The sequence below is a fragment of the Armigeres subalbatus genome, unplaced genomic scaffold (assembly GCF_024139115.2).
Source record: "Armigeres subalbatus isolate Guangzhou_Male unplaced genomic scaffold, GZ_Asu_2 Contig1371, whole genome shotgun sequence".
Taxonomy (NCBI): domain Eukaryota; kingdom Metazoa; phylum Arthropoda; class Insecta; order Diptera; family Culicidae; genus Armigeres; species Armigeres subalbatus.
Genome location: NW_026942145.1, coordinates 22,069 through 35,336, shown reverse-complemented (window position 1 = coordinate 35,336; position 13,268 = coordinate 22,069). Strand labels below are relative to the sequence as shown.

Here is a 13,268-nt window from a genome sequence, read left to right as displayed (position 1 = left end):
AATATGGACTGTTATTAATTGAAATATCAAATGTAATTAACAATGACAATTTATAAAATTTTGTCTAGAGACTTTTATTACCAATGACGTTCGGCTACTGCTTCACTGATATTAGTCTCTACACAGTGCTTTCGTGATAAATTTTGGCCGTCCACATGGCTTCTTCGAAGATAATATTTCGGTGTTAAGCTTCAGCCCGGAGAGTATAGCATTTCCTTTTAACAGCAACGACCAGTATATGGGCGCACCCATTAGTTTTAAAGAAGTTTTTACACGTGCAGATCCATGCCGTGAATCTACTCCCTGTAACCTCCACACGGGCAACTTTACCCAGCTCCTCCATGTAGGCATCAAGGGAAGTATATTCAGGGTTCTCAAAATTTTCGATGTCCAGCTGTGTCACTTCGTTAACTCCCTTCCCGGGAGATAAACGAATACTCTGCCTTGATGGTTTTGGATTACTGTTCGCAACTTTTTGGCTGTCTTAAGGTATTCGAAAGCTTTCCTTTCATCGGCGAGAGCTACTTGCCTCTCCGATACCACTAAACGATCTGGGTCGCTGTACGCTTCTGTAATACGCATTATTTGCTCTTTAAATGCCGAGAAAGGCTCTTTATGGCGCTTCAAATAATTGTACTTAATCGATTTGTTGATCGCTTCCACACCATTATTGGTAGCAGGCACTCCTGGCAGAGCCGCTTCGTACCATTCGAATACTTTTCATTGTGAGCGTACTTATCGAAAAACGCTGTGAACGATTCGTAAATACTATACTTCGCTATAAATAGCTCAATGCGGCACCAAAATGTCTTTTGGTTGGTGCTATTTGCAATAGCGCCACTTCCCGCTTCAGCTGCTCCTGAACCTCTATAGGCATCTCAGGGGTGCTTTTGAAGTGTTTGATTATATTTTCCTTGACATGAAAATAACAGTTAAGTAGCACGACAGCTTGTCCGAAGACGCAACGCGCCGCGTTCTTTAGCGCCAGTTCCCCGTCACTAAGGAAATTAGCAACTCTGACATCTCCACCTTGATTTACAGCCGCGGAAACAAGGGTCTGGAAAACGAACGTATAATCGATTTGCTCCTGATTGGTGATGCAAGCAAATGCAACAGGGTGCGCTTTTCTCATTTGATCGATTATGCAGATTACAAGAAGTGGATACCCCTGCATAGTGATTTTAAATGTGCAATCAGCAGCGATCGTTGTAAAACGACAGAGGTATGAGAGCATACGTTTCGAAGAAATTATGATCCGAAATTTTCTGTTATCGTGGTCGACGTCTTTTCCGATTATGAAAGCCTCGCGAGCATCATCTGGTACAGCACATCTAGATGACAGCCAAGTTTCCAGCTCACCTAGAAATGGTCAATTGTAAAAATACACAATGCATTAGAAAAAACGCAGGCGATTGAAATGAACAATTGTCCATATCCATATACTAGAAACGAAGTAATTCAGCTGTAAGACGCCCGAGTAATAAACGTGGCGAACGAGAATGGGGGGTGCTAGAAATTTTCCTCGGGGATTTATTCTTGCAGTCGAAGAAATTCCTACAAGAATATTTGTAGAAAATCCTGTAGAATACTTTCACAAACACCGAAGAATGTCCCGGAGGAATTTTTGTAACAACAACCGGAGGAATCCGGAGAATTCTCTTGGTTAAACTTGAAAAGTTTTCGTATTAAACCGCAGAAGAATCTCCAAAGATTTCTAAAGGAACTCAAGGGTTGCTGGGGAGCTCCCGGAGAAATCTTCAAGAGATCATATAGATGATTTTAATGTATATGTATATATATATATATTTACCAAAAGACATCGTTCCAGTGCCGAACAGTTTTTCTCTTGAAGATTTCACTGCGTAGTTCAGCGAGCCTTTGGCAAAGTTGCCATTGTTCGCTTGAAGCTGTAGTTTAATATGCATCGACGGTATACCCGATCCTACTAGTTTATCAATCAGTTGTTTATCTCCGGTTGCTAACTTGGACCGTGCCAAGTTTTCGGCTGGGGCTTCATGGCAGCTATGTTGTCCTTTAGCACTGACTGACACGTCTCCTGTAGTGTTGGGTATAAAGGCCAATAGTTGTCGCGTACATTGAGGCTTTGCACGTACTTTGATCCGGCTACAATTGTAGTATCGCATTCGACCCTTAGCCGGCGTGTTCTCGGATTTTAGTCGAAATCCTTGCTCCCAACTTCTGACGAAATCATCCAGGTCTTTCAACGGAAGCTCGCGAATAAACGACCAAGTACTCTTAGCTTTTGACGAAACTTCCAACTCAACAGTGCCCGGTCCGGTGTCCGCCTTTTAGCAGAAGGAAGGAAAAATAACATTCAGGTCATCATATAACCAGATAATTTTGAGAATCATGTTATTCCGGTCTAATAGGATGCATTTTTAACCGAGCTGTGAAATGCGCACGCTACAAAACAAGACCGTACTGAAGGTGGCCAAGTTTCGGGTTAGATTTTCCGTCTACTTCTCTGGACATAAAAAGTATCAAATATCAAAATTGTAACTTGGCTCATAACATAAGTCTCACAGTTCATAACTGAGGAATGGCTCATGTAAAATTAGCTGCGTGGCGGTGCCATTGTTTCCTACCTTATACATACTATAAATTCCATAGACAAGCGGATACACAGTTGAGTAATTACGATTTGAGTGTGCTTTTCCGTTTTTTCACACGCTACGTCGATTGCAATCGTGATATTATTCTCGTTTAGCTACACTAACTGACATTTCGTTTGGCTACACTCGTTTCGCTTGTGACAAAGGGGCAAAATGTGATGAGTAATAAATTATCCTCTTTGCAGAGAAAGAATTAATTCTCAAATTCAATTCTTCAAATAACAAATGATTTAAAGCTCAGCATTGGCAATGGCCAGTTCTTTTTCTAGAACACAATTGAGACAGCAGCATCCCACATTTGATTTTCTCTATGCAATAAGATTCGATGTGATATTTAGATAGTATTTATACTTAAGGGACCATCCACAAAGTATGTCACGCTCTAAGGGGGGAGGTGTTTCGAGAAGCGTGATGACCCGTACATTTTTTTAGTGAAATGATACAAAAAGCGTGACGAAGGAGAGGATGGAGTAGAAAAACTACCATTTTTGCGCGACATATTTTATCAACTTTCCCTAATATTGCGATATGTTTATTATTGTTGGTAGTAAAAAGGATGCACTCATAACAAGGAGATGCAGTGTCAAAATTGGAATAGCGCGCTTGCTTTCAAATCAGTTGTTCCAGTCGAGCACAAGGTTCTTAAAGGTAGGAATATTGCGCCACTTGTATAATGCAGGCACTTTAGTTTGTAGGTAGATACTCCTGTTTCATAGCTTTACACGGAACTTCAAAACATTGTGTACACGCAAATTGGAAGAATATGTTTCAACAAATTAGTTTGCTGGTAATTAACTCAATAATTTGGAACTTTGCTGATAGCTTTGAAATTTTCGGTTTACTGAAATTTAGTAAATCTTGCTAGATTGCTGTACATTCAGCATGTTCTACCGCTGTCACTGTCACTGCAGGCCTTGGTAAAAAAAACATCACGTTTAAATTTTCTTAGACCGCGTTTCTAGTTTCGTTTTGCAAATTTTAAAATCGTAAAATCATTTAAAAGTTAAGTGCTGAATCGATCTGGAAGTTCATGAGGTCTTGCAGAGCCTGAAGTCCAACCGTTGCAAAGTGGATGTGAGGTGAAGCAGTGAAAAAGCTATTCGTAAGTTGAGCAATAAAAATAACAATTTGTCTTTTTTCAGCTTTCAAAAATGGCGGGCATCATAAAATGTTTTAATTGTCATCAATCAATTGCATAAGGCTGCATATTGCATATGGTCGATGGCTTTCGAAGACAAGTCAAAATGCATGAGGTCATTGATACAAATGCATGAAAACTTTATGCTTGCACCAAACTGATCATTTGCAACAAATGTTTAATTGTATGTATATTAATAAATGTAAATCTTAGTTTCGTTTTATTTGTTATTGCTTTACTGCTTTGAATAAAAGCCATAAAAATCCTAAATATCCTTTGAAAATACGAAGAAAAATATTTTATAATAATCATGATAATAAATAAACAAAACGTAACCAGCTGGTTTACAGCAATTTTGAACATTTTGCTGAATTGATACAGCAAAGTGCTATCAAATCATATTCCAGCCCGAAATGCGGAATTTTCAGCATAACAAGCTGATGATTCAGTAAACGACTGACAGATATGACAGTAGTTCAGTTTGCTGAAAGTTTCGGTAATTTTATTTTACTGAAATGATTGCTGAGTTATCAGCTCGGCAAAATTCAGCAAAATTTTGCTGATTTTCGGCGAAAAAAATTTGGTGTGTATGGATCGACGCTAATTGAACATGACCATACTAATCCAAAACAAGGCAGTTAGAGACTTATTTAAAAGTGACGAGATAAACTGATATATATTTTGTAATAGTAAATATGGCAGCTGAGAAAAAGTAGATGTACCGCGCAGATTACTTTTACGTAACCTTTCGGAGGTATATTCAAATTTTAAGGAGCAGCATCCTGATGTAAAAATAGGCTTTTTATGTTTTGCAGCAGCCGTCGGAAGCATTACATTCAAACACCTAAAATATAATAATCGCTGACTTTTCACAGAACTGTATAGATGCTGTACAGTATATAAGGATTTCATAAGGGCCAAACGCTCAATGCATAATCCATCTCTTTGCTATGGGGTCGTACACATATTACGTAAGAATTTTGTGGGGGGAGGGGGCTCTGTCAGTTTCTTACGCACCATAAAAATAAAAAATCATTTGTACGAAAGCAGCCTTAGGGGGAGGTGGTATGGTGAGTCAAAAACCCAGAAAAAAGTGCTTTGCGTAATAAGTATGTACGGCCTCCTGTAAATCAAGCGCAAGAATTAAATTTTATAAGCTTTATAGCAATCGCGGAGTTTGCTTATTAGTTATTTTGCTTATTTTTGCTTATTTTAACAATTGACGAATTTATCGCAAATTGTTAAAAACCTAAGTTACCTGGCCTATACTGCCGTTATACGCATAACTGCCCCATATACATAGGAAATCCCAGCAAACATGGGACAAATATGCGTATGATGGTAGTATAAAATATGCGTATGTTGGTAGTATAAAAGATACATGTTTTCAGATCAGGCAGTCAATACCAAAATGAAATGAACCGGCGCCAGCGAAAGTGGTACATAAACCATTTTTGTCGATTTTGTGTTTTTTACACTAACTGTTTCTGTGTGCAAAGGTCTAGTGAGGGAATAACGAAGAGATATGCACTTTTGAATTTCTGGTATATATCACAATAGCAATTTCGTTGCCAGAAAAAGTGGTACATGTGCAGTTCTATCCACTAAAATCAGACTACTGAAAAGAAATTTTGACAAATGGATGTTTCCGCCATAGATTTTGACCCTATTTTGAACTTCAAGATGGTTTACTGCCGTTTAAAATAATTTGATAAATTTACATGTACCACTTTTACTGGCAACGATTTTCGGTTTCTGTTGCATTTTGTTCCCATTAATAGTGGTACATGTGTATTTTGTTCTAACAAACTTGAAATTTGTGAAGAAACTTCGCATATTTCTCATCACTACCTTTCGGCACATCAGTCACGACACGTTGGTACGGTTGAGCTGCAGAAAATTGCTAATTTGAGTTTTATTTTCGAGATTTTTGGAGAAATGCGTCTCCTGTAAAATTTACTCAATGTAACATGAACCACTTTCGCTGGCACCGGTTCAAATGATGCAAAGGACGCCAAAAATTAAGCAAAATCATGTTTGCCTTTTACGTAAAGCCTATATGATCGCTCCAAGAACAACCTTTTTATAGAAGGCCCGGAGACCCATAGTGTTATATACCGATCGACTCAGTTCGACGAATTGCGGTGATGTCTGTGTGTGTGTGCGCGCACCCTTGTACCAAAATGTATCAAAAGTGTTACTCATTTTCGGGAACTTATCCTCAGCCGACGCATTCGACGCAGACTTCTATTCCATTGTTTCCTATTGAAAATTGGCCAGATTGGACTATGGGCTCGGAAGTTATGGCCAAAATACCATTTTTTTTAATAGAAAAATTGAGTAAAAAATTGTAATTTTTCCAGCACTTATCTCCAACCGATTTACTCGCAACAAGTTGCATCCTGTTCCATTTTTTTTCTATTGAAAATTGGCTAGATCGAACCTTGGGCACGGAAGTTATGGACAAAATGTAATATTTTATTTGCACGCGAAAGGCACCATCACCGCTAGGTGGATTAAACAGGGTTTTACAATTATGCTTTGCTTGTTTTGGAGGAGTTCAAAGGTGTTATCGTATCATATAAATATATGCTTTATCGATCTAAACTTTTTTCCTGTACAAATACTACAACTTTTCTGGACGATAGAGATTGTTTAAATTCTATTCTTTCTCAGTCGATACTCTATGCAAAGTGAAGTCATAATATATGCAATATATTCAACCCAAGTGAATGAAACCCAGTCACATTGCAAAATATTTAAGAACAAAGTTTAAAGTAAAATGCAAAAGAATTACTCACCTCCAACTTACGAAACGCTTGAGGAAGCCTCGACAAGAGGCAAACCAAGGAAGTCCGCTCCTGCTCCTGCTCTTGCACTTTGTAGCGTAGTTGGCATATTAGGAATAGCATTTTTCGGCGGTGTAACGACGGATTCATTGCCATGCTCTTCAGAGCTCGCTGTTCTATCATTGATTTGAGGAATCGAAGACCTTCCTTTGATGTTGATGGGCTTGCCCTAAAATAATTGCAATATGTAATTAAGCATACGCTATGAATGTGATAAAGGCGATAACATTAAAATTCATAGCAATCACATGTTTTTTTTACGAACACCTGGGGCCACTTATAGGTCCGAATATTTACTTTGACATAAAATCAATCATGAGTCAGCTGAGTGATGAAACGAAAATGGCAATGATGCTCTCTAAGAGCATCATTCCCGGGCGGGAGCATCTTAAGATGCGTCATGACCACCAGCGCAGCGCTCTTATTATAATTTCGTCAATCCTTTTCGCATTGGTGACTATTCGGCTCTCAAATTGGTTGCTGCTGTATTCCGTACCGGTGACGTTTGACAGTTTATCAAATTAGCAGCGCTGTTCACGCGCTACCAAATTTGGTCACCTGTCAGTTGCGCTACTTTTATAGCAGCGCGTTTAGTAGCGACCGATATAGTGTCAAGTAATGATTCTGGGAGCATCATTAATGGGCGCGAGTATTTTGATCACCTGCGTAGCGCTGTTATTTTAGTTAATCACTCTTTTTCGTATCGGTCATTGTTTAGTAGCGACTGGTAAAGTGCCAAGTAATGATACTGCGCTGCCAAACGACTAATACTCGCGCCCGTTAATCTTGCTCTACGAGCAATGGATATACTATCGAGCTCGTCACCTCCGGATTGGCAATCCTACGCATTGGCTTCCAAGGCTAACTGGAGACCAAATATAATATGGCAGGCTTTACCCAAAATCAAATCAACCACATCTACGTCAGTCGAGAATGGAAACGGAATCTTATTGATGTACGGAATAAACGTAGTGCCGATATCGAGTCGGATCATCACCTCCTCATTGGCGAAATACGCCTTTGCATTGCGCGGATTCGCCGCCAGGAGGAGAGAGTCGGACGACGGTTCAACACACGCCGACTGGGAGATGCCACGGTGAAAAGATCCTTCGTTGAAGAACTGGAGATCCGTGCAACAGATATTCCGGAAGGTGGCAGCGTGGAAGACCAATGGACCGCCATCAAGAACGCCTTCATCGCCACCAGCGAAAATAATAATCAGGGCGAAATGCGCGCTCAGAGAAAACAATGGATCACTGACGCGACCTAGAGAGCGGTGGGTAGAAAATCTGCCACTGCCAATTATTCATTGTGTATTTTCTTTTAGACCTCACATACAAAATTGCTGAATTTTTGAAACATTTATTTTTAAAGAGCTATTTTACCCCACTAGAGAACATTTTCTCCCTAAGTACCATCGGGCGGGGTTTCTATTGACAAATCGGGGGCTAATTAGGACATTTTGAAACAAGAATTATAACGTAAGCTACTCTCATATTGCCAGTTTTTTTTTTAATCAAAAATCCAAAGTAGCCCCCTGAGTCAAAAGAAGCCCCGCACGACAATAAGCTGATTTTATAATCATGATAAACACTTGATATAAAGTTCTAATAGAGTAGAAAGCATGCAAAATTTGAACAAAATCGGTCAGTTCAAATTTAGTGGAAATCAATCAACCAGTTCAGAAGTTACCTGAATTGATCAACAACTAAACAATACTTATCCCCATACTCTCTCCCATTTCCAATGATCCTTCCATCCTCACTATAATCGTAGCCACAGGATCGAGAATATGTGTTTTATATTTGGTTAAAATCGGTCAACAGGTTCAGAAGTTACAGTAAGTTGATGTAAGTTGATCGATAACTAAACAATGAATCGCCTGCTTTGAGCGTGCTTACAGCGGCCCACTAGAAGTCAACTTTTGGGAATCAGTATGGCGAAAGGCATCTAATGTTTAATATCTCGAGAATAAGAACTTTAATCGAAAAAATATTTGGTAGGCGTAGCAGCGGACACCTTCCTACATAACTGGTGCCAAATAGTTTTTCGTGAAAAGTTCCTACTGTTGAGAAAAACAACGTTAGATTTCGCCATACAAACTTCAGGTGGTTAACTCATGCTGGCTATTTTCACATATACGTTAGCGCCTGCTGGTGGCAGCGACGGGTAGGAAACCAGCCACTGTATGTGATTCATTCCCCTCCCCCACACCTTGGCCCTTGTTTCAATGACTCTCCCATCCCCACAATTAATATCTGCTTGAAAACAGAATATGTGTTCCGAATTTGGTGGGAATCGGTCAATGAGTTGACTCTCCCCCATTCCAAAGATCACCCCGCCACTTCTATCATCGTCTCCTTAAGGTACATAAAGAATGTGTGTCCCAAACTAAGTTGATCAGTAACTTATCAACAACCCTCCCCCCGAAGCCCCCCTCCTTTACCAATGACTCTTCTGTCCCCACTATTAGTTCAGTACCAAATTTTCAAACCGACTTATCTGCTTTTTGTAAACAAAGATTCAGACGTCGATTTGACGAATCTGATACCACTCCCACGCAAATCAACACCATCAACACGTAGGTGAAGCCTTCAGCTACCTGTTGATGGTGTTGGTTTGCGTCGGCGCTATCAGATTCGTAAAATCGACGTTTGAATCTTGTTTAAAGCAGATATCGTTGAAATTAATACTAATTTATATGCAGTGCAGGTGTTTATCAACAGATGCCTGCGGTACATAATTCGAGCCTGGATCGTCGTTGTCACCAGAGGTCGATAGCAACTTCGAAATTCGGGATCGGTTTTCTGGGCTGGGTCGGTCACACCTTACGTAAGGGTGAAAACGAAATCCGTAAACAAGTATTAGACTGGAACCCAGCTGGACATCGCAGCAGAAGCAGACCCAGGGGCTCATGGCGGCACAGTCTCAATAAAGAAATTAAACAAGTCGACCGAAATCTAACCTGGCAACAGGTTAAAGCAATAGCTAGACATCACTCAGGATGGAGATCTTTCAAGTCGGCCCCTTTGCACCACTGGGGGTGTACAGGACGCATAAGTAAGTAAGTAAAGCATTTAGCAACGTGGTTCAGAATGTTTAATTATTTTACTAAAATTTCTAACAAAACCATGAAACATGAATAATTTTAATTCAATTTGTGCACATCATGACAACACAATGAAGGGGCGTTCCGTCCTCGACAGTGAAAAAGCTATTACGTGATCTATGAGCCTAGGTTAATGTTCAAATAGTTAGCAGTGAATCAGAGAGGATTATTTTATTTATCACAATTGTTATTTCAGAATTATTGTATCGTTGTAACGTACCACTCAAGTTTAAAAAATAATCTTCTTGCAAGTAGTTGCATAAATATTTTTACCTTTCTCGTATATTATATTATTACCGAAAGGCTATATGTTCGCTCCCAAAATTGGTTAAGTACCAATACCAAAAGTTCGATGAGCAGTGTGGGCAAAAAGTCTAGCTCATTTGTTTATACTTACCCATAATCGAATTACTCGCAACAAAGTGCAATCCTGTCCCATCATTTCCCATTGAAAACTGGGCTGTTCGGACTATGTGTTGTGGACAAAATACTATTTTTGTAATGCACGAGAGAGGAACCATTTTCGTTAGGTGGAATAATCAAGGTTTTATTTTAGGGTTGTTTTGTTCGAAGATGTTTGTCAATTTTCTAATAAAATGGAGCGTGAAACGCCTACGCTACGCGTAATATATTACAATGTGGAATGACTTCCGGAGGATAAGAAAAACTCAAAGGTGCAGCCCAATCGGGTTGTACGCAAAGGTGACGTAGAACTACGTGGCAGTTTTCGTGATTGTCTGCTGAGATTGAGTGAGCATTACGAGCCCTGGTGATTTATATAATTTTTGGACCAAAATTTGAAAAGGATGATAAAAATAAAATTTTCAAATAATCGATGATGAACAATACTCTCAAGCGATCACATATCCAAATTATCAATTGATAAAAACTCGCTAGAGAGTAAAAGTCGTTCGATAATTGTATCTCGATTCGAAGCTTTGCATTGGTAAATGCTACTTTTGAACTTATTTTCCTAATGCTAGAAGATCACTTAGTTGAAAAGCAGGCCAAGTTGCAGTTGGAATGTAGTGCCATGTAAGAAGAAGCTTGCGATGCACTTACGAGATTGACTGATTCACCAAAACCGATTGCTAAACTGTTAGCAAGTGTTCAGTGTAGTAAATAATCATACATAAATATTGTAACACACTGGAGTCAGCTTTTACGCGGAGGATATGGGCCGCGTAAACTAAAACAATGTAATAAACCGCATAAATTCCAAAATATGTCTAAATGAACCGCGTTTATCCCGAAATTCTAGTGAAAAAAATGCGTAAAAAGCGATTCGTGTAAAAATAAACCGCTTAAAAACTACTTCAGTGTACATCGGGAATAAAGCGTTGACTCTTCCTTGATCGAATGGTCCAAGAAAATTGAAAATCCATCCAGAAACGGCTGAGATATTAACGATCAAAGTCTACAATATTTTCGTGACGTTTTCGATTTTTTGCAATCGTAAAGTGTACTAATATAGAAAAGACAGACGTAGTTCTACGTCAAAAATCAACAACGAAACTCACCTTAGGTTGCCAGAAACTGCCTTCGAGCTTGGAGTGCATGGATGGGAATTCGTATTCGGATGTTGTCCTGAATTCGGTTTTGCTGGTCTGGACCTGGTCCGTCTTAGTTCTCGCTTTCCCGCGGATGGGCTTCATCTTTATAGAGCTGGACACTGGATGGCCGGAAGAAGATGGCTGAGATATTGTCACACTGCTGTTCTCACAACCTCCAACGACCCGTTTCTTGCTGTCCTCGGTTTTACGACGAACGGTTTTGCACCCGAATTGCCGATGGTGTAACGAAACTTTCTGACTCGTTAGTAGCAGTTTTCAACTTTGTTGGACTGGACACCATATGGCCGACGGAACAGAACTGGGATGTTGTTTTATTGTATTCATGTTTGATATCCTCCCGACCTCAAATAAGATGTTCTGCGTTATTCTCGTTCCATTTGCCAACTGATTGCTGACGCTTATGAATTTTCGTTGGAATGCTGGGCACCATGTGCGATTTTTGGCCGTGAATAACTGAGATGTCGGACTTTTCCGTTTTCGTCATCCTCGCGGCCTACGTCAACAGTTGTTCCGCGAACGGATTGCCGCCGCGAGCGAATTCCCGTTGGAATGCTGGGCACCATGTGACCGTCTGTAGATAGCAGAGTTTTCGCGCTATTGCCGTTTTCGTCGTCCTCGCGGCCTACGTCGACAGTTGTTCCGCGAACGGATTGCCGCCGCGAGCGAATTCCCGTTGGAATGCTGGGCACCGTGTGACCGGCCGTGGATAGCAGAGTTGTCGCACTTTTGCCGTTTTTGTCGCCCTCGCGACCGACGTCACAGGTTTTTCCGCGGACGGATTGCCGCCGCGAACAAATTCCCGTTGGAATGCTGGGCACCGTGTGACGGGCCGTAGATAACAGAGTTGTCGCACTTTTGTCGTTTTTGTCGCCCTCGCTGCCGTCGTCACAGGGTTTTCCGCGGACGGATTTCCGCCGCGAACAAATTCCCTTTGGATTGTTTGGCACTGTGCGACCGTCCGTGGATGGCTGTGGAGTCGCACTGCTATCGTTTTCGTCGGCCTCGCGGCCTACGCCGTCGACCTGTTTGGTGTTATTGGTGGTCTTTGCATCAACGGATTGCCGCCGCGAGCGAATTCCCGTTGGAATGCTGGGCACCATGTGACCGTCCGTAGATAGCAGAGTTTTCGCGCTTTTGCCGTTTTCGTCGTCCTCGCGGCCTACGTCGACGGTTGTTCCGCGAACGGATTGCCGCCGCGAGCGAATTCCCGTTGGAATGCTGGGCACCATGTGACCGTCCGTAGATACCAGAGTTTTCGCGCTTTTGCCGTTTTCGTCGTCCTCGCGGCCTACGTCGACAGTTGTTCCTCGAATGGATTGCCGCCGCGAGCGAATTTCCGTTGGAATGCTCGGCACCGTGTGACCGGCCGTAGATAACAGAGTTGTCGTACTTTTGTCGTTTTTGTCGCCCTCGCTGCCGTCGTCACAGGGTTTTCCGCGGACGGATTTCCGCCGCGAACAAATTCCCTTTGGATTGTTTGGCACTGTGCGACCGTCCGTGGATGGCTGTGGAGTCGCACTGCTATCGTTTTCGTCGGCCTCGCGGCCTTCGCCGTCGACCTGTTTGGTGTTATTGGCAGTCTTTGTGGACAGATTGCCGCCGCTAGCGAATTCCCGTTGGAATGCTGGGCACCATGTGACCGTCCGTAGATACCAGAGTTTTCGCGCTTTTGCCGTTTTCGTCGTCCTCGCGGCCTACGTCGACAGTTGTTCCTCGAACGGATTGCCGCCGCGAGCGAATTTCGTTGGAATGCTCGGCACCGTGCTGACCGGCCATAGATAACAGAGTTGTCGCACTTTTGTCGTTTTGTCGCCCTCGCGGCCGTCGTCACAGGGTTTTCCGCGGACGGATTTCCGCCGCAGAACAAATTCCTTTGGATTGTTTGGCACTGTGCGACCGTCCGTGGATGGCTGGCCAGTCGCACTGCTATCGTTTTCGTCGGCCTCGCGGCCTACGTCGTCGACC

General features: G+C 41.7%; 2 protein-coding genes across 2 annotated transcripts; both read right to left on the bottom strand.

Moving 5' to 3' along the window:
* Positions 1 to 778: 778 nt before the first annotated feature.
* Positions 779 to 2,451, bottom strand: LOC134202719 (uncharacterized). Its single transcript, XM_062677727.1, has 2 exons — positions 1,811 to 2,451; positions 779 to 1,359 (listed from the first exon to the last, which is right to left on the bottom strand). The coding sequence occupies exons 1-2, from the start codon at positions 2,142 to 2,144 to the stop codon at positions 779 to 781; spliced, it is 915 nt and encodes a 304-aa protein (XP_062533711.1). The 5' UTR covers positions 2,145 to 2,451.
* A 4,226-nt stretch (positions 2,452 to 6,677) lies between these two features.
* On the bottom strand, positions 6,678 to 13,040 carry LOC134202721 (uncharacterized). Its single transcript, XM_062677729.1, has 2 exons — positions 11,250 to 13,040; positions 6,678 to 6,789 (listed from the first exon to the last, which is right to left on the bottom strand). Exon 1 carries the CDS (start codon positions 12,530 to 12,532, stop codon positions 11,702 to 11,704), a length of 831 nt encoding a protein of 276 aa, XP_062533713.1. The 5' UTR covers positions 12,533 to 13,040; the 3' UTR covers positions 6,678 to 6,789; positions 11,250 to 11,701.
* Positions 13,041 to 13,268: the final 228 nt, after the last annotated feature.